Consider the following 19188-nt stretch of genomic DNA (forward strand, 5'->3'; position numbering starts at 1 on the left):
TATTGCTCATGAGGCCATTCTGATAGCCTGCTCCACACTCAGCTGATATCATTCAGTGGGTACAACTCACTGGAGTTGCATACAACTTGTTTCTTCTCCATGTAGTCTCTCCTCCCTGGGAGAGTTGGTGGCTTGTTCTCATGTAAATGTAGGCTTCCAAGAGAATGGAACTGGGTAAGGCCTCATGGGACACACACTCAGAGGCATCACAGCATCACTTCTGTTGGATTCCGTTGGTCAGAACAATTCACCAAGCCAACCCAGAGTTTATTTGAGCCATATTTAAAATATTGGGTGTCTAGCTATTTTGAGTTTGGAGCCAATATGCTTTTGAGCATAAGAAGTAAACAACAAAGGGGCTAATATACAAGGGTCATCTTTGGTTTCATTTACAGAACAGCTATGCCAAATATACCTTGTTGATTCTAGCATCCTTCCTTTTATCTAGTGAAGAAGAAAAATCCTTGGTACTGTCCTGCAGTCACATGACAAAGCCAGAAGATAGATTAAAAAGACACTATAACAGTCTGTTTTTAAATTTGGGGCTTGAATTTGGAGAAAGCAATTTTGAAAAGAATTGTCAGAGTAGGCAAAGTATGAGCAAAAGTACCTTTAGAGTAAAAAAGATAGCCACAGTTAATTAAATATTGGGAATACCAGTTTTTGCCAGAAGTATATCACAAAGAAGAAAAAAGATTCATAAGCATGAGAGAAGGAATATTTTGTGATATAAGAACTTTTATATTCGATACTGAAGGTACTGATTTTTTTTTCTGTCAAGTTCAGAGCAGACTGTGTATTCAAAAATCACTTTGTCAATATGAGAGAAAGTAAATCAAATTCTACTTTTATTCTTTACTTATATCATGTATGTCACATTGTATAATCAAGGATTCAGAATCACTTCTTTATTTTATAACTAAGCTCATCAAAACTGAGCTGTCTGAATTTGGTATGTTTTATAGGTTCTTTTCAAACCCATTGTTTGTTAAAATAGTTTGCTTTTCATATGTTTAAGGCATAAGATAAAATTCTTTATTTTCAGTTAATAAAAAATCAGACAAAACAATCCATTATTTTGTAAACATGTTTGCATTTATTTATAATATTTTTACTTAATATAGTTTTACTAATTTATATTAAGTACAGCTTTTAACCCAATTAATGTCAGTTCATTCTCTCTTTCTCTTTCACACACACACACACACACACACACACACACACACACACACCACTTCTTTCTAGGTGAGAACTATGTGCCATTCAATGCCACTTAGAAGACCACAACTCTTGTGACCACTGCTGAAGATTCAACAATATACATCATATATCACCTTACAATCAATCACACATATCACTTAAGATTTATGTACACCTTGTTGTTAGGTAATAGAACTTTGGGTTTTGGCTCATTTGGGTATTTCTTTTTATAACAGATCTCCTATTTATTTTCTGAGAAATAAGAAAAAGTCATGAACTCAGAATCCTTTAGATTTTATAGCAGATCTTGAAACTTTGAATAAGCCAGAAGTAATAATTTCCACTTCATCTTTATTCTGTTTATCTCATACATCAAGGTCCACTCATAAAAATTGTTATATTACCCAAGCAAAAATCCTCTTAAAAATCAGCCTCTTTTATAAGCTAGTCAATATCAATTTTAATGTAAAAAAAACCAAACCAAAAAACTTCATAATTGTGCCTTTTCTAATAGCTTTGCCTATTTAAGTCATATGTCTCCAGAGGAAAAAAAATGATATATGTTTGACTCATTAACCTACAGAAGATTTCTGAAGAGAATGAGAAAAAGAAGCCATAGGTACAAAAGAGCTGTAGTTACTAGAAATTATACAAGGCTAACTTCCATTCTTTTGCAGAGAGAGCAAGGGCATTTTTCATTTATACACACAAGCACAAAGAGAGCTAACAGCCTCAATTCTACATCATTAGCTGTAGGTCAAATGTAAATATGGAGTACAATTTTCGGTACCTGGGCAATCCCACTGGTCAGTTATGACTCCTTGGAAGTAGGAAGGTCAAGGAAATGAAAAGACTCTCCAAGTAATACTTGTTACAAATATTTCTTTATCTGGGGTACTATCCATTCTAGTGGGCCAAAAATTATCTTGAGTGATTTTAGCTATACTGATAATCAGCCAACATATAATACAGGGCATTTCAGAAGATACTGCAAGCTTCAAGACAAACTAACAAAAAAGTCAATGTAAAAGACTGATGTAGGATTCCCTGTCTTATACCATTCACTACCCAAAGAGACTAGAGGGTCAAATAATCAACATCAGACTCCTAACATTTCAGTCACTAAGGGAAGAAAAATAGTGGCTCTGTCTAAAACAGAACAAAACACACTAAGGACCAGCTTAATGCAGATATCAAAGCATACTCAGAGAAAAATGACGCAGAAACAGGGTCAGTTCTATTCACTCTGGGAATCAAGAAAGTTGGGCCTGGGATTCAGTGCCTTTTCAGGAAAATACTCAGCTCTGGTGCGTGAGTTCACTTGGGCATCTCTTTGGTACTTTGGCTGTGAAAGTTGCAGAAACGAAAGAAATGAAAAAGTATAAAAGCTTTCTGTGTATCCTAAATATTGCAAGGAAAGTAGACTTTGGACTTTGCAAGACATTGAAAAAACTGACTACCATATAAAACCAATACAACATATATATAAAGGAAAAAAGTAGGTACAAGATTACCAAGGTTACAGAGAGTCTGCTCACAGCAGAAAGTCCCCAGTGTCTTCAACCTGTTTGTCATCACTGCAAGGGCCATCTATGTCAGTATTGCAGGGCTCGTCACTGATTCCAGTATGACCCCTATCTTCTGTGATTTTGTAGTCTGTGACCCTACGCATACACTATCGTGCTTCTCAGTTGATAGCATTTGGAAAATAAAATTAATCTTTACAGAAAATTGGCAAGCAGAATATCAGTGCCAAATAAATTTGGAATAGTCTTTAGTTTAATAGCTTCTGGGACAGGAAAGTTATTTTGATTAACTTGCCCTGTTGTATGAAAACCTTTTGTTCCTTAGATACTATTTCTCTCTTTTGAATAGTTGTGAACAAGCTTTGGCAAGTTCACTGTGTTTTGGGTTTTCTTTGAAAAGTTAATGTTATGTACGTTATATTGATTCTGGTATGTTCAACCTTCTTTGGAGAACTCTGTTGACATGTCCAGGTAATGTCTATGAAGTCTGCATACAAACCACAACATATTTTTTATTTCAGTATATTCATCATTGAAATAAATCTAGGACTTTTCAAAAGTTTATTTTTTTATTAACAATAAAAAAGTTTTATATTTTATTTTTAGGGTACGACCTACTCAAAGTAAAAGTAATAAACTTGACAATAGAGTTAAAAGAATTGGACCACATATCGATATTTTCCAAGTATTTCAGGAAAGGAAAACAATGATATTTACCAGAAAGTCAATTAAATCGATCACTATCATGCAGGCATATGTTAAAGGGTGGCTTGAACGCAGAAGATTCCAAAGATTAAGGATCAAGGTAAAACATATATTTAATATTATAAAGTGTTTACAATATCTCATGTAGATTTAATTAAATAGAAATTTTGAATAATCACTTGGTAAACAAATCTATGATTTTTCTAAATAAAGTTCTGTCTACCTTCTTTGGATTAAGAAAATGCTATGAATAATCTACTTTGCTGACTGTGTCAAGCTGGAGACAAAGCAAAAGGCCTGATTTATCCTTAATTGAACAACAGTTCTGGGTCTACTGTTAAAGCCAGGACCACATATATTTTCACTAATTTTGTTTCTCCTTTGCTGTCTGTTGATTCTCTGTGAGCATTTAGATGATGAGTATGAGAATTTGTCGAGATTAAGTTTTTATAGAAAATGGCAGAGTGATGACTAATAAAACACAGGTGAATTTCCGGCCACTTTAGGAACCCACAAAAAGTTGGTGATCAAGAATTGGGGTGGTGTCATTCCTCCTAGCTGTATAATTATCTTTAGTCATTATGAAAAGTAAGGCCTAGAAAGATAACATAACTGTCTAAAGTTGCACAGCTAAGCCAGTGGCATACTCAAATTTTGAGAATTAACCTTAAGTCACTCTAGCTCCAGGAACTTTAAAAGACTAGGGCATTCTGGTAACAATAGTATCCAATAATCATTGCAAAATGGTGGATTCTTTTCTTAAATCAGTCTCAACATGGACATCGGAATGTCCTGTCAAAAGCTAAATCTACAGATCCAGTTGTGGTGTGCTCACATCAGGGAGACAATATGGAGAGCTATAGGTACAGTTATTTAGAGAGGCATCAACCAGTTCTGTGGCAATCCAGGAGTAGCTGCTGACATTTTACAGAGCACATTGGAAGAAACCAAGATTCAGTGATACAGATGGCCAAGAATGTGTACTTAGTCTTTATGCTAAGCAATTAAATATAGAATGATAGAGTGTGTGCTTCAGACAATAATAAAAGTCATCATTCTGACCTAGGTCAGGGGACACAGAGAAGAGGCCTGAAAAAAACAAGAACCAAACCCTTGTACATGTCCTGTAGCTACGTGTATGTGGCTAAGGGCTTCACTAATTCTTTAGTGGGTGGGGAAGTGGATACAAAGAGCACATTTAATGTTATCTGTGGCTTATATATTTAAGTGTGTGTTTATGTCTGTATATTTACAGTAACTATTCAGAATATGATATTTTATTTCATTGTATACAGGTTTGATAATTTAAAAAACATTTCCTTTTTGTTTTTACAAGGTTTTGCATAAAGATCATTTGGAATATTGTCCTACATAAGTGTTTAGACAAGTTTAGAGTTCAGTCAATGAATGCGGTCAAGACATTTGGTCTATAATTTTTTTTTTTTTTTTTTGAAGCTGGAAATGGGGAGAGACAGACAGACTCCTGCATGCACCCAACCGGGATCCACCCGGCACGCACAACAGGGGGCGACGCTCTGCCCACCAGGGGGCGATGCTCTGCCCCTCCGGGGGGTCGCTCTGTTGTGACCAGAGCCACTCCAGCGCCTGGGGCAGAGGCCAAGGAGCCATCCCCAGCGCCCGGGCCATCCTTGCTCCAATGGAGCCTTGGCTGTGGGAGGGGAAGAGAGACACAGAGAGGAAGGAGAGGGGGAGGGGTGGAGAGGCAGATGGGCGCCTCTCCTGTGTGCCCTGGCCGGGAATCGAACCCGGGACTTCCGCACGCCAGGCTGATGCTCTACCACTGAGCCAACCGGCCAGGGCCTATAATATATTTTTTAAGTTAAATTGTGGGAAAACATTTGTTAAAATTGTACAAAGGTTAGAAAATGTCAACATGGAAATAGTTATCTCATAAACTGATAAAAATATAATAATAATAGAAATGTAGGTAGAAAACATAGACTAGTACTTTATACTAGAAGAAACATAAATCTCTAGTAAATGTGAAAAGGGGCTACCCTTGCTAGGAAATCAAAGAAATTAAATCCCACTGAGTGTCATATGGTAGTGGAATTATGTACACAAGCAATTAATTCACCATATATATATTTAAAAAGACATGACCATATCAAACGAAAGACTGACAATGCACACTGAAATAATTTCTTAAAATGCTGAAGCGTGATGAGTATAATATCTTTACCATTTAAGTCAACAGGAATTGGAAAATTGTAATCATTCATTTGCAATGAGTGTTTTATATTTTAATATTACTGTTATAAAAGCCAATCTGCACATTTTTCTGATAAATTCTGTTTGAGAAGTATTGAGAGATGTAAGAGTTCATACACTGAGGTGGGCACAGCCCCGTTGCTGGGCATGTTTCCAGGCTGACGACTGGCGGAGAGGCAGGCTGCAATGAGAGCCACCACCTCCTAACCATGAAAACCTCTTGGTAATCTTTCAAATCCCTCAGATCTGAGGAGGTGTCCCTCATAAGATAAGTTGCATCCCCCCCCAAAAAAAAATTTATTAGATTCAGAGGAAAAGCTGCTCCATTGACTTTGGGGGCTGCTCGAAGCTCTGCTCTCTTAGCAAAGGTCATTGTTTATCTAAGCAGCACACGCCAGACAGGTACCTTTAGGCTTATGTTCTAAAAAATATAATTAAAGCACTGCTTGATTCTTAATTATAAGCAAAAGACTCCCGAACAAAACAAAAAGCAAAAACAAGCAACAACAACAAGAACAACAACAACAACAAAACTACTGACAGATTTAGGCTTTTGAGTAGAATATTGAGTAGAGGTCGGAGAACTAAACTCAGAATTAAGAGATGATAATGAACTTAGCTTCCAGGTTACTCTACCACACAAATAGATTTGCCACTATTTTGCTTTTAAAAGCATTCTATTTAAAATCTGGGGCTAGTATAGATAATGGATGAAGCTTTGTTCTGTGTCTGTATCCTACCCACAGAGGAGACTTGAGTCACGATCATCTGATTTGCACCTTTAAATTATAGATGAATTTTACCTCCCACTAAGATTCATAGGGTGCAGAACACTCCAAAAGTGTGACCAATTCATTATTTTTTTTAAATGACAGGAACATATTGAACAAAAGACAGATTAAAAAGAAACCTTGGAAAATGTTATTAAATGTTGAAAGACGATTAGGAAACAGAATCTGCCTGAATTCTTATGACATTCAGATAGAAGGAGCAAAGTGAAGAGGAAAGTAGTGACATAATGCTAATTGCTTGTTTCAGTCAAGAAAATTAAACATGGCCTGACCTGTGGTGGCGCAGTGGATAAAGCGTCGACCTGGAAATGCTGAGGCCGCCGGTTCGAAACTCTGGGCTTGCCAGGTCAAGGCACATATAGGAGTTGATGCTTCCAGCTCCTCCCCCCTGTCTCTCTCTCCTCTCTCTCTCTCTCTGTCTCTCTCTCTCTCCTCTCTAAAATGAATAAATAAAAATAAAAAAAATAAGAAAGTAAATAAAAAGAAAATTAAACAATAATATTTCATTGATAATATTGCTAAATTAAGAAATATAGAGTTAAGCATAGAATTAAAAAATTTAAAGAAGATTCACACAATTAAGTGAAGGTAAAAAAATAAAATTATAAAAATAACCTTTAAAGAATTATACAAAACAAAATAAATGGCAAGAGCAAGAACAATTATGTGGTATAAAAAGAAATATACTGCCTGACCAGGTGGTGGTGCAGTGGACAGAGCGTTGGACTGGGATGTGGAGGACTCAGGTTCGAAACCCCAAGGTTACTGGCTTGGCTTAGGCGTGGACTTATCCAACTTGGGTGCAGGCTCACCAGCTTGAGCATGGGTCACTGGCATGAGTGCGGGATCATGGACATGACTGCACGATTGCTGGCTTGAAGCCCAAGGTTGCTGGCTTGAGCAAGGGGTTACTCGGTCTGCTGGAGCCCCCCAGGTCAAGGCACATGTGAGAAAGCAATCAATGAACAACTAAGGAGTCACAATGAAGGATAGAAGCTTCTCATTTCTTTCCCTTCCCATCTGTCTGTCCCTATCTGTTCCTCTCTCTGTCAAAAAGAAAAGAAAAGAAATATACTAGGAAAGAAATCAAAATAAAAAATCCCCAAATGGGTGAAAGATACTAAATTTAAATAAATTATGAGGAATATAGTATATAATTAAAAATGTGGTCTCTATAGTGTTCCTGTTTTTATTTCAAAACCAGTTCTGTAACTTCCTAGCTGTGAGAGACCTTAGGAAAGTTACTTAAAGATTTTATTCTTCAGTGTTTTCACTTGTAAAATGGCATGCAAAGCACATCACAGGAAAACTGACTCAGGAAAATTTATGACCTTTAAATATATTATTTAAAAATTAAAAAAAATGAATTAGGTTTTTCATTCAAGAAGTCAAGAGTGATAGAAAAGGCTAAGAAAGGAATTAATGAGCTAGAAAGTGTAAAATGATTTAATTGATAAAATGGGACTGGCTCTTTAGAAAAAGTACTTAAAATAGATGAATATTTTAACTTTTAAAAGTCTATTAAGATGTAGAAAATTTATGTACAGAAAATATAGTTACAGGTAAAAGATAAACTGATAAGACCAAATATGCACATAAGTTAAAAAGTTGTTTTCTTTAGTATTCAGTTTTTAGAAATCATCAAGAATAACCTGAAGTCCGTGAAAACGAGGTAAAAGATATGAAGATACAGTTTTCAAGAGGAAAAAAATACAGTGATTTGAGGATCCAGAGTTTATAGCTTAGACAAGAATCGTTCATTACAGAATAATGCTTTAATAAATATTTATTTATTTATTTTGGATGAATAGGCTACATGTTGTAGAAATCTGGACATCAGCTCAGGAAGCTCCTATGAAAATATCTGTCATTGAAACCTCTATTCTAAGGAAAATACAAGTATCTGGTAACAAAAAAACAACAACTCAATGAAGTTCTCTGAACTTCAGGGTGATTATCTGACTGTATAATGCATATGTTTAACCAACCTAGCCAAAAAACAAAAAAATACACCCATAAGTTAGGAAACTGAGTGCGATAGATGAAATGAAAAGGAAAAAATCATAGCACACATATATAAGGAGCTCTAACTGTCTATGTTGCTATTTTATAGGCTTTGAATCATGGACCAAATTTGAAAGCAGTTATAGACTTGTATTGCAGACTAATCTATCGTGTTAAGTATCGACTTGGTCTTTGGAGGACAAGACAAATTATAAACTTTACAGAACTAGAGGAATGGATGGATAGAAAAAAATGTAAGTGATGAAATTGTTTCTGAATAACACCCTTTTAGGCATAGTAATTTTATATCCCATAACCTAGTATGAATGTACAGATATATTAATATTTATTAAAAGATTATTAGGACCTTATAATTATAACACAGATCACTGTTTCTTTTCCACTCCCTTTATTTTTAGCTAGTGACTTCCAGATCACTAAATGCCCCCACTATTTTTACTCAGTCTTATCTTCAAACCCCAAACTCTGTCATTAAATTCATTTTTTAATCTTTTAGAATCATGCTTATTTTTGTTTTACTTTCTTTCCATGATTTTCCCCTTGATTTTAACTGCAGATTGCACTATTATTATTGCATCTATAAATAACCATTTCATTTTGATTTAAAAGAGAAAAAAAACTGATGTTGTTACAGACTCTGTTAGTTTCTAGTTGAGAATTTGAGTAAAAGTCTTAAAGAAAGTGAGGGAGGAAGAATGCTCTAGGCAGAGGGAGAGGCAAGTATAAAGGCTGGTGGGAAGCATTTACCTTAGGAGGAAGCCAGGAGACTAATGTACTAGATGGAGTTTGTGAGCCAGAGCAGAGCAAACAGAGATTAGAAAAAGTAGCAGGGCGTGGGGACACAGGTTGCATCTAACTTTATAGAACACTGGCTTTTACGTTGAAGGAGTTAGGAAGCCTGTCGAGCATTGTGAATGATGAACTACGGAACAGTTTATATCTGAACACATCACTCTGGCATTTTTATTTGTGGTTTTTTTTTTTGAGAAGATGATTTGCTCTGGCGGTTGGCTCAGTGGTAGAGTGTTGGATGGGCATGTGGAAGTCCCAGGTTTGATTCCCAGTCAGGGCACACAAAATAGGGACCATCTGCTTTTCCATCCTTGCCCCTCTTATCACTTTCTATCTCTCTCTCTTTCCCTCTCACAGCCATGGCTCTAATCGTTCAAGCAAAATTGGCCATGGGCACTGAGGATGGCTACATGGTCTTGCCTCAGATACTAAAAATAGGTTGGTTGCTGAACAACATAACAGCAGCCCAGATAGGCTGAGCATTGCCTGGCAGGGGGCTTGCTGGGTAGATTCCAGTCTGGGTGGAGGTTGGAGTGCATGTGGGAGTCTGTCTCTGCTTCCCTAACTCTCACTTAATAATAAAAATAATAATAAAAAAAGAGAGAATAGGCTGACATGAGGCAAGGATATGAAGAATCCAGTGGGGGCCAATGGTGTTCTGTGCAACATAGGATCTGAATAATACAAGAGAGTTAGCTAAATGAATGATTTAGAGAATTACCAACTAAGGCATCCATTTGCATTGAGATCTAAAGTAACTCTAGAGTCCATAGAATTTGTAAGTTGTTATTTGTCTTTATATTCTTTAGAAAATTCTGTGTCCTTCCTATATCTTGATTGCTAGTTGGGTGATATTTGATATCTGGCAAATACTTATTCACCCTTTAGAGCAGAGGTCCCCAAACTTTTTACACAGGGGGCCAGTTTACTGTCTCTCAGACTGTTGGAGGGCTGGACTATAAAAAAAACTATGAACAAATCCCTATGCACACTGCACATATCTTATTTTAAAGTAAAAACACAAAACGGGAACAAATACAATTTTAAAATAAAGAACAAGTAAATTTAAATCAACAAACAGACCAGTATTTCAATGGGAACTATGGGCCTGCTTTTGACTAATGAGATGGTCAATGTGCTCCTCTCACTGACCACCAATGGAAGAGGTGCCCCTTCTGGAAGTGCAGCGGGGCCGGATAAATGACCTCAGGGGGTCGCATGCAGCCCGCAGGGCGTAGTTTGGGGACCCCTGCTTTATCTTTCAATGACCAGAAATTTCCATTAATTTTCATGATTTTGTTTTATATTGACCCTAATTACACTTGCCTAAACTATTTATTCTGCTAGTGTGTTGCCAAATGTTTGCTTTTAGGGCATACTGTGCAGGTTAGAGGCATTGTTATCTATTAATGTAGGTACAAATCCATAATGTTAATATGCACATCAGTTTGATCTAGTGGGATACATCTAAAATGGATTAATTCAAGGAAAAACTAATAGATGTATATATACTTCCTCAAGGAGAAATATATTTACTTTTACATAAAAGTAAAAAGCGATGTTATTTGTGTGTCAGTTTGGGTTTCTCTAGAATCAGACCCTGAGACAAGAATTCAAGTACAACTGATTTATTTGTGAGTCGATCCCAGGAAATACTGTTAGCAGAATGGAGACGTGAGACAGGGAAGGGATGGAGGAAGTAAAAAAAAGAGTGTATTATCAGGCAGATTACCAGGTGGGCAACTGGAGCTTAATTCCCTTAGACTAGAGGATAATGCAGCCAACTTGGCACAAGTGCTGGGTGTTTATTCCCCAACTCCCCCTAATCAATGGTTCAGGGCTGTTCCAGTGGGGACCTTAATTTCCTGGAAACTCTGGCTTGCTGCTCAGATGGGCAGAGTGGAGTCCAGCAGCCAGAGGGAGCCCTTAGGCAATGAAATGCAGATGCCAGCAATTGAAAGTCAGGTCAGAAGCACTGGAATGTAAGGGACAAGGTGATATGGATGGGACCACCAACACAAACTGCCCGAGTTTGCTTATTTGAAATGAGGAAAAAAGCCATGGACATAAAAAATATGAACCTGTGTTCATTTTGCTGCTGTGCATCAAGATCTGGAATAGCTACTCATATTTAGGCAATCACTAAATATTGCTTGAATTTGTCAGTGTCTCATGACCCCCATCCCAACTGAATGAATACATAAATGAATGAATAGAAAGTTGAAGTTCATAAAGTTAAATGCCAAGATGGTACATTAACCTTTTTTTTTTTTTTTTTACAGAGACAGAGAGAGAGAGAGAGTCAGAGAGAGGGATAGATAGGGACAAACAGACAGGAATGGAGAGAGATGAGAAGCATCAACCATCAGTTTTTCATTGTGGCACTTAGTTATTCATTGATTGCTTTCTCATATGTGCCTTGACTGGGGGGCTACAGCAGACCGAGTAACCCCTTGCTCAAACCAGCGACCTCGGGTCCAAGCTGGTGAACTTTTTGCTCAAACCAGATGAGCCTGCACTCAAGCTGGTGACCTCGGGGTCTTAAACCTGGGTCCTCCGCATCCCAGTACGATGCTCTACCACTGCATCACCCCTGGTCAGGCATGGTACATTAACTTTTGTTAGAAACCTCTTTTGGTGCCCTTTGTCATTGAGAGCCTGTGTTTCAGAGCTAACTAAACCTGGACTGAGGCAAAACATGTCATCCTGAAAAGGCTAATTAACAATCAGTTTCATGGAGCTAATCCATATACTTAAGAATAAAGACTAAATATCACCATTTTGAAAAGAAAACAATAAAAGGTTCGTGTAGAACTACAGTTACAAATGTATATGTCAATTCTCTTGGTCGTTACCTAATCCCTGTCTAATGCCAAGTCTGGGAGATAGGTGAGGGATGGCGCAACTGAGTGGTTTCCTGTGGTAGCCTTGAGCCAGGAATAGCCAAGGACCTTAAACTAGGAAGTAAGAATACAAGAAGCCAGTGAAAAAGTAGACATTATTCCATTTAGGGCCCAAAGCAGAGGTAAACTAATCAGTTCAAAGTGGAATCAGCAATTCAAGTAGTTAGATTGTTAGTAGAAGTCAAAAGAGATGAAAATAATAAACAATGAATACTGAAATGGGTCAGCAGAAATCAGCCCTTCCCCAAAATGTTGACACAGAATTTATGTCTTCTGAAAGTTTGGTCATTCATGGATGTAGGGACTGTAAACAACTGTTGTATAAACCAGGTCAGAAGATGCCAGTATTCTCTTTGGGGAAGCAAGTCCAAATTTCGTTTCCTTCTAACCTGATGTAGAAGGTTGACACCTAAGTATGGAGGTTATCACCAGACATAAAAAGAAAACTGGGGTTAAAGTTCTTCAAATCCAGATGAAACTTTTAGGTGGTTTGTACTTGATATAATCTGTACAAAGAAAATATTTTCTTTCATCTTTTTTCCTCCTTTAGTCTATGAAACAATGTTTGCTAAGAGGGAAGATTGGCAAGGATTAGAAAGAAGTGAGCTCCTTAAATTCTTCAATGACTGTGGTCATTTCCCAATTCAGCAGCAAATTGATCAAGTTTGGGACCTGGTCCAAAGAGGCAAGTAGTTTCTTACTTCCTCCTTTTTCATCTCCCTTCTTTTCCTTTCCGTGTCTTTTTTTTCCTTCCTATTTACTCCCTTATTCTTTCATTCCTTTCTTCTCTTGCCTTCATTAAACTTGTCTTATAAATCCTTTTCCATAAACTTATTTTTACCTAATTTTAATATATATGAAGAAACAGATTTAAAGGGTAAAAGAAGTTTATACAATGATTTATTTTTAGGTGGCCGGAGGAGATAATTTTAGACTTTTAAGCTTTTAATATATATTTTTTGCTATGTTATACCTAACTGAGTATATTTTACACTACCATATTTTATTTTATATTTTAATTTTTAATTATTTTTATTATTATTGAATTTATTGGGATGACATTGATTAAAAATTATATAGGTTTCAGATATTCAATTCTATAATATATCATCTGTATATTGTATTGTGTGTCCACAACCCAAGTCAAGTCTCCTTCTATCACCATTTATCCATCCTTTACTTTCTTTTAACTCTCATAGATAGTTAGATTTGGAACTGAAGAATGTAAATGTCTAACATCATAAATCATTTCAATATAATAGAATTTTATAGTTAAAAAGTCATTTATTTTCTGAATAGTAAATAATTGAAAGAATAGTGTTGTATGAGAATATTTAAATGAAGTGACATTCCTCCCTTCTCTAAACACTAGTAAGAGAGTTGTAATTAACATCGAGATGTAAAAAATCTCAATGAATTTTTCTTAACTCCTTGAGATTACTTTCAACATTTCTTTCTGTGTTCACACTACTGTTATGGGTCACTGCCATGTTTAGAGGTAATGCATGGATATATGCAGAATTTATTTGAGAAGAAAGGTAAACAAACATATCAGCACCTTTTTAAATGGAAGAATAGGGTTGGTTCATGTGCTAGTAGGAAGGTGTGATTCAGGAATTCAGGTCAGAGTGACAAAGTTATAGTCATTATAGGTCTGAAGTTCTCTTCTTTCATGAGTTCTTAGTGTAAATTTACTTAATTCTTTACCTATGGACTTTGCCACTGCTGTTATCCCTATTATCTAGAATGCTTTCTAGACTCTTAGTAAACATTTGTTTACAGACTAGCAGAAGCATTCAAATCACTTTGTGCTTCAGTGATTATGATTAGGTTGCTTGTTTAAGTAGCATTTTTCCTGTTGACAAAATCTTTGAATGTTTATTATAGAATATTTTGGGATATAAAAATATATAACATTACTAAAAAATAGCAATCTATTGAAGTCTATCCAGGTTTTTTTCTGTGCATAAGATATTATTTTTATAAAAATTGAGATTATTTTCTACCAGTTTGAAAGTCTGCTCTTTTTGCATAACAGTACTCAAAAGTTTTCAAGCCATAAATACCTTTTATAATAGTATTTATGATTGAGTAGTAATCTGTTATATGGATTATCTATAATATGTTATCTATAATACTGTTATTTCCACTTTTCTTTATAATAAATAATAAAATGAAAAAAAATTAAATATAACAAAATAGAAGTAATTAGGCATTTCAGAAACTTATACTGATTATTTTTAGTAATTTAAAATATAAGATTTTCTTTTCAAATTAAGTTTTATAGAGATATTTTTTCTAATGTTTATTTTGGGCTATATCATAAAGGCTTAGATTTGGAGCATGACATAGAATTAGCTTGCCTGGGTTTAATTCCTAACTCTGCCATATACCAGTTGAATGTCTTTGGGTAATTTCTCTCTGCTATGCCTCATTTTGCTCAACTATAATTGGACTGTTGTGAGGGATAAATTACATCATTCATGTAAAATGTGTTTTCCATTGTAAGTGCTCAATCAATGTTTGCTACTATTATTCTTAAATAATTTTAAGTATAGTTAATTATGAAAATAAAAATTATTTTGAAAATGTTTAAATATTGAACCTAATCATCTTTATAGAGGTTATTTTTTGAATGTCATTCATTGATTTCCACACATATCATCTCTTTTGAATATCATAATATCAGTGTTCTAGAGGAGATGATATGCTCATTTCTGTTCTTTTTACATATGAGAGAATTGAGACTTAGAAAGAAATTTTTCTAAACTCGTTAATAGAGCTGGAACTTTTTTCCTGGTCTATTTAAGTTCGGTGCTCTCTTTCCATTTTACTGTGAGAGACACTTTATAAGTCAATGCTATGAAAAATGAATGATTATAACATTTTTGACAGCAAGTCCTGCCTTTTATTGATATTTCATAAACTAACTTAATGCCTTGCAATATAGATTTTCTGCAAATGATTGAGTCTATTATGTTTCTCATAAAAACTAAAATTAAAAAAAAACTTAGTTTAAAAACATAGTTTATTATAATGCCTAAAATTGTGAAGCTTTGCTTTACAGAAAGAAGCCACTTTAGCATAATTTTAAATACATGTCCAATTATGTTGCTCCTTCCAGTTAGAAAAATCCTTTTGGTGCATAAGAAACTTTCATTTAAAATGGTAATATTCTAAAATGGAGCTAAATTAATGGTTTTCTGCTTGCTTCTGGAATCTATTTCATTTTTAAGAGAATCTGATTTTATGCATTTTAGATTGTCAGTCATCTTCATTCACACTGACTATGGATAATATTCCAGATGTGCAACTTACGCATTTTTTTTTCATTCAGTAGACGATGTCACCTCACGCATATGTAGTTAATTCAATTGATTAACTTCTACAGAGTATGACACCAAGTAGGTCAAATTCCTAAAACTGTCTGTATGTGTTCAGGTATTTTTAGCTTTTTAAGAATTCTTTATTCTTATCACTATGGTAACAAAGAAATTTGTGACTGAGGACACAATTTTTATCTGAAAATCTTTCTACGGGAGAATGAAGCAACTTGAGGCTGCGTGGATACGCTGATCTTAAAAACTGAAGGCTATGCAAACATGAGAACCTTCACTGGATATACATTTAAATATCAATGAGTGAAACTAATAACAATAGAACAGTATGTCTGAAAGTAAGTAAAAAATACATTGTGGTTTATTATCTATTCTACTGTTACCTCCACCTTACTAGCAAAATAAATCTCTGAACTGTACTGCTATAAAGTTCTTTGGCAGGATTTGAGATATTTGTGTTACATAACACTAGATCATTTTGGAAGTGTTTGAGGTTTGTCCCACCTACTCTTTTGGGTCTCCTGCCATGTTTCCATGAATCCACAGATTCTTTCTATGCATTACAAATATATAAAGATTTTGTCAGTGGTATCTATGGCCCTTGTGTAACAGAGTGCCACTTTTTTTCCTGGTATTTTATTAGATATTCTCTAATGTTTTCAGCCATGTGAGATTTAAAAGCATATTCTCTTCTCTAATTAATAATTTCAGGAATTAGTCATAAGGCAAAAGCAAATGCATTAGACATGCCAAAGGAAGGCCCTCCTTGGTGGGGCAATCCAGAATCCTTTATGATAAAATTGTTATTGCAGATATATTCAATGAACATCTTAGGAGCACTTAACATGAGCTCTGATATATAACATAGTTCAAAGGTCTCAGAGTCCTCCTCATGAGTGGTGGGACATTCACATATATAACTAGAAAAATACAATGTTGTAAATGCTTATATGGTCACACATCTGTCAAGTTGCTAGAATGATGCTAATATTAATTATGTCTTAGGTGTGGAAATCAGAAAAGGTTATGTAGAATAAAGGATGAGTTAATTATTTTAGAATGAGTTAACTAGATAATAAAAGAAAGACAAGGGTTTGATAGAGATGAGATGGTAGGCAAAGCAAATTAGAGTTTTCAAGGTAGCTTTAACACTGAGTAGTGGAAAATCTGTGTCTGCTAGTGGGTGACTGGAGAGGACACAATGTTACTAAAACTGCTGACTAAAAGATGCCAGATTATTCATTGAGATCTGTGGTTTCTTTTCCCTGTGGGATTCTTCTTGTTTTGAGTCCCTTATTCACCTGTCATCTGCCTATTGGAAATGGATGTTTCCAAATGCACAATGCAAATTAGATCTTGGATATAAGTCAGTTCTGTGTCAGTAGGAGCTATTTAAACACTTGTCTCTAGAGCTTTAATACCCTTGAATAAACTAGAGATCAAACCCAAGGGGCAAAGAGCAATCCTGAAAGATCTGTCTCTCATCACCTTGCTTCAGCTACCTAATCCAAGCAGCTGCTCCTACAATCCTGCCTGCTTTCTCCCCTAACACTTTTTAAAAGATGGTTCTTGACATTTTGTCTCGTCTTACATTATGCAACTCTGTTAATGCCATCTTTCACCCTAGCCGTGGCTATGCAAAGCCCGCGAAAGCCGGTGCTAATGATGTGTTCTGGGAATGATCATGGCCAGTGAGAGATTTTCCCCTTTCCCCTCTATCCCAGTGTAATCTTGTGAGTTGTTACTCCAATTAGTGCATTTTTCTAATTAACCATTCTACATAATTTTTTAAAACCTTTGAGTCTTTTATTATTTGAGTTGAAATATTTGTACCATTGTTATATAAGCTGTGCTGAGAATCTAATTAAATTTTTTAATATTACTTAACACCAGCTATTATTCTTTTAAAGCCTGTCTGTTTTCTTTAAGTAGAAAATAACCATCCTAAGAATCAGCAGGAGCAGCAGGGGTTTGAGAATGGTGTAGCTTCAGTCAAGGTACAATTACTTTCATAAGTCTGTTAGAGAGCAAGGCTTCTGGCTCCTTTTTGTTAGATCACTGCTTATTAGGATTACACACCCAGTACTCCTAACAGGCGGAGACCCACTAGCAAGTCTTTGTTGGAGATGAATTAAATTACTGTAATATCAAGAATATAAACTTCGTGCTGAGAACAACTTTGCTATGAAAGAAACCAAATATTTTATCAGAAATTCTTATGACATGTAAAATTTTATATAAGAGTATATTCATTTCAGCCTCATAAACATAGCATCAAAGCTTTTTTTTCCCTCCAATTGCATTTCATTTGATCCAGAGTCCTGTTAATTCTCACAGTGAAGCAAAAACTTCCAAAGGACTTAAAATATTTTTCAGCCCCTTAAAGACAAATACATATGTTTTGCAGTTCTTACTCAATCCATTATTTACCAGTAAGTCACCTTCAGGAATGAACATTTTCTAGCATTTGTGAATCTAGCTTTTAAAAAAAGTTATGCTCTGCTCCATAAGGCAGCATGATGAGGTCTCTCACTCGCTATATAAATGATCATGAGTACTGAAATGAAAGCTTCTGATTCAGATCGGCAAAACCAAGCCTCTTGGGGGCTGCCCCCAGTTTGGCAGCATAGAAGCCAACTGCTGATGCTAACGGCGTCTTTTTGTTCCAGTTTACCTCACAGCCCATGAGAACCTCACTTTGGTATTTCAATTTCCAAAATTTAAAATTCTGTGACTGTTTCCATGTTGAAATCAGCATCACAATACTGTTTTGTAGATGTGCTTTTTTAAAATTTTAATCAGAGTCATGTTGGCCTATTATGCAAAGAGATGTTTTTAGAGTCAAGTTCTTTGACGGCATAGTTTTTAAGGCTTTTTAAATGTAAATATCTCATATTCCTACCATGAAGATATGGGTTTTCCATTTTTTAGAAGTATTCCTGCCAGCAATTCTTCACCTACCAGTTTACACACACACACACACACACACACACACACACACACACAACACACATACATATATAAGAGTATATAGTGGTAAATGTGAAGTACAATAGAAGACCATATAAGTTTTCAGCTGATTTTATTTAGATATAGCTATTGTTTGAATACAGAGGACTTTATTTTCAAACACATCTTCATATATACTTTTCATCTTTTGAGGTACAAACATAAAAGTGCATTTGCATAGCCTGTGTATCATAGTTAGTAATAACTCCCATCAGCACTAATAATTGTCTATAATAAAAGCAGATATTAGAATCTTTTCTTCCTCTTTATTCTTTTTTATGGAGTCTAATTCATAGTACTAATCAGGGAAGATGCAAAATTAAATGTACACCTATCATTTATTGTGCATATTTTCTAGCATTGAGATTTACATTTAATATCAAACAATCACTTAACCTAGTGGATCTTTTTTTTTTTTTTTTTTCCTTTTCATTTTTCTGAAGCTGGAAACAGGGAGAGACAGTCAGACAGACTCCCGCATGCGCCCGACCGGGATCCACCCGGCACGCCCACCAGGGGTGAAGCTCTGCCCACCAGGGGGCGATGCTCCGCCCATCCTGGGCGTCACCATGTTGCGACCAGAGCCACTCCAGCGCCTGGGGCAGAGGCCACAGAGCCATCCCCAGCGCCCGGGCCATCTTTGCTCCAGTGGAGCCTTGGCTGCGGG

The 19188-nt window shown here is 35.7% G+C and overlaps 1 protein-coding gene across 1 annotated transcript in view; it reads left to right on the forward strand.

The window, feature by feature from the left end:
* IQCM (IQ motif containing M) overlaps positions 1–19188 on the forward strand; it is a 313492-nt gene that overhangs the window by 152468 nt on the left and 141836 nt on the right. The window contains exons 8-10 of the mRNA XM_066252694.1: positions 3333–3531; positions 8568–8712; positions 12725–12859. Of these exons, the coding sequence (XP_066108791.1) occupies positions 3333–3531; positions 8568–8712; positions 12725–12859 (479 nt within the window). The remainder of the gene's footprint in view (positions 1–3332; positions 3532–8567; positions 8713–12724; positions 12860–19188) is intronic.

This window comes from Saccopteryx bilineata, chromosome 1, assembly GCF_036850765.1.
Source record: "Saccopteryx bilineata isolate mSacBil1 chromosome 1, mSacBil1_pri_phased_curated, whole genome shotgun sequence".
Classification (NCBI taxonomy): domain Eukaryota; kingdom Metazoa; phylum Chordata; class Mammalia; order Chiroptera; family Emballonuridae; genus Saccopteryx; species Saccopteryx bilineata.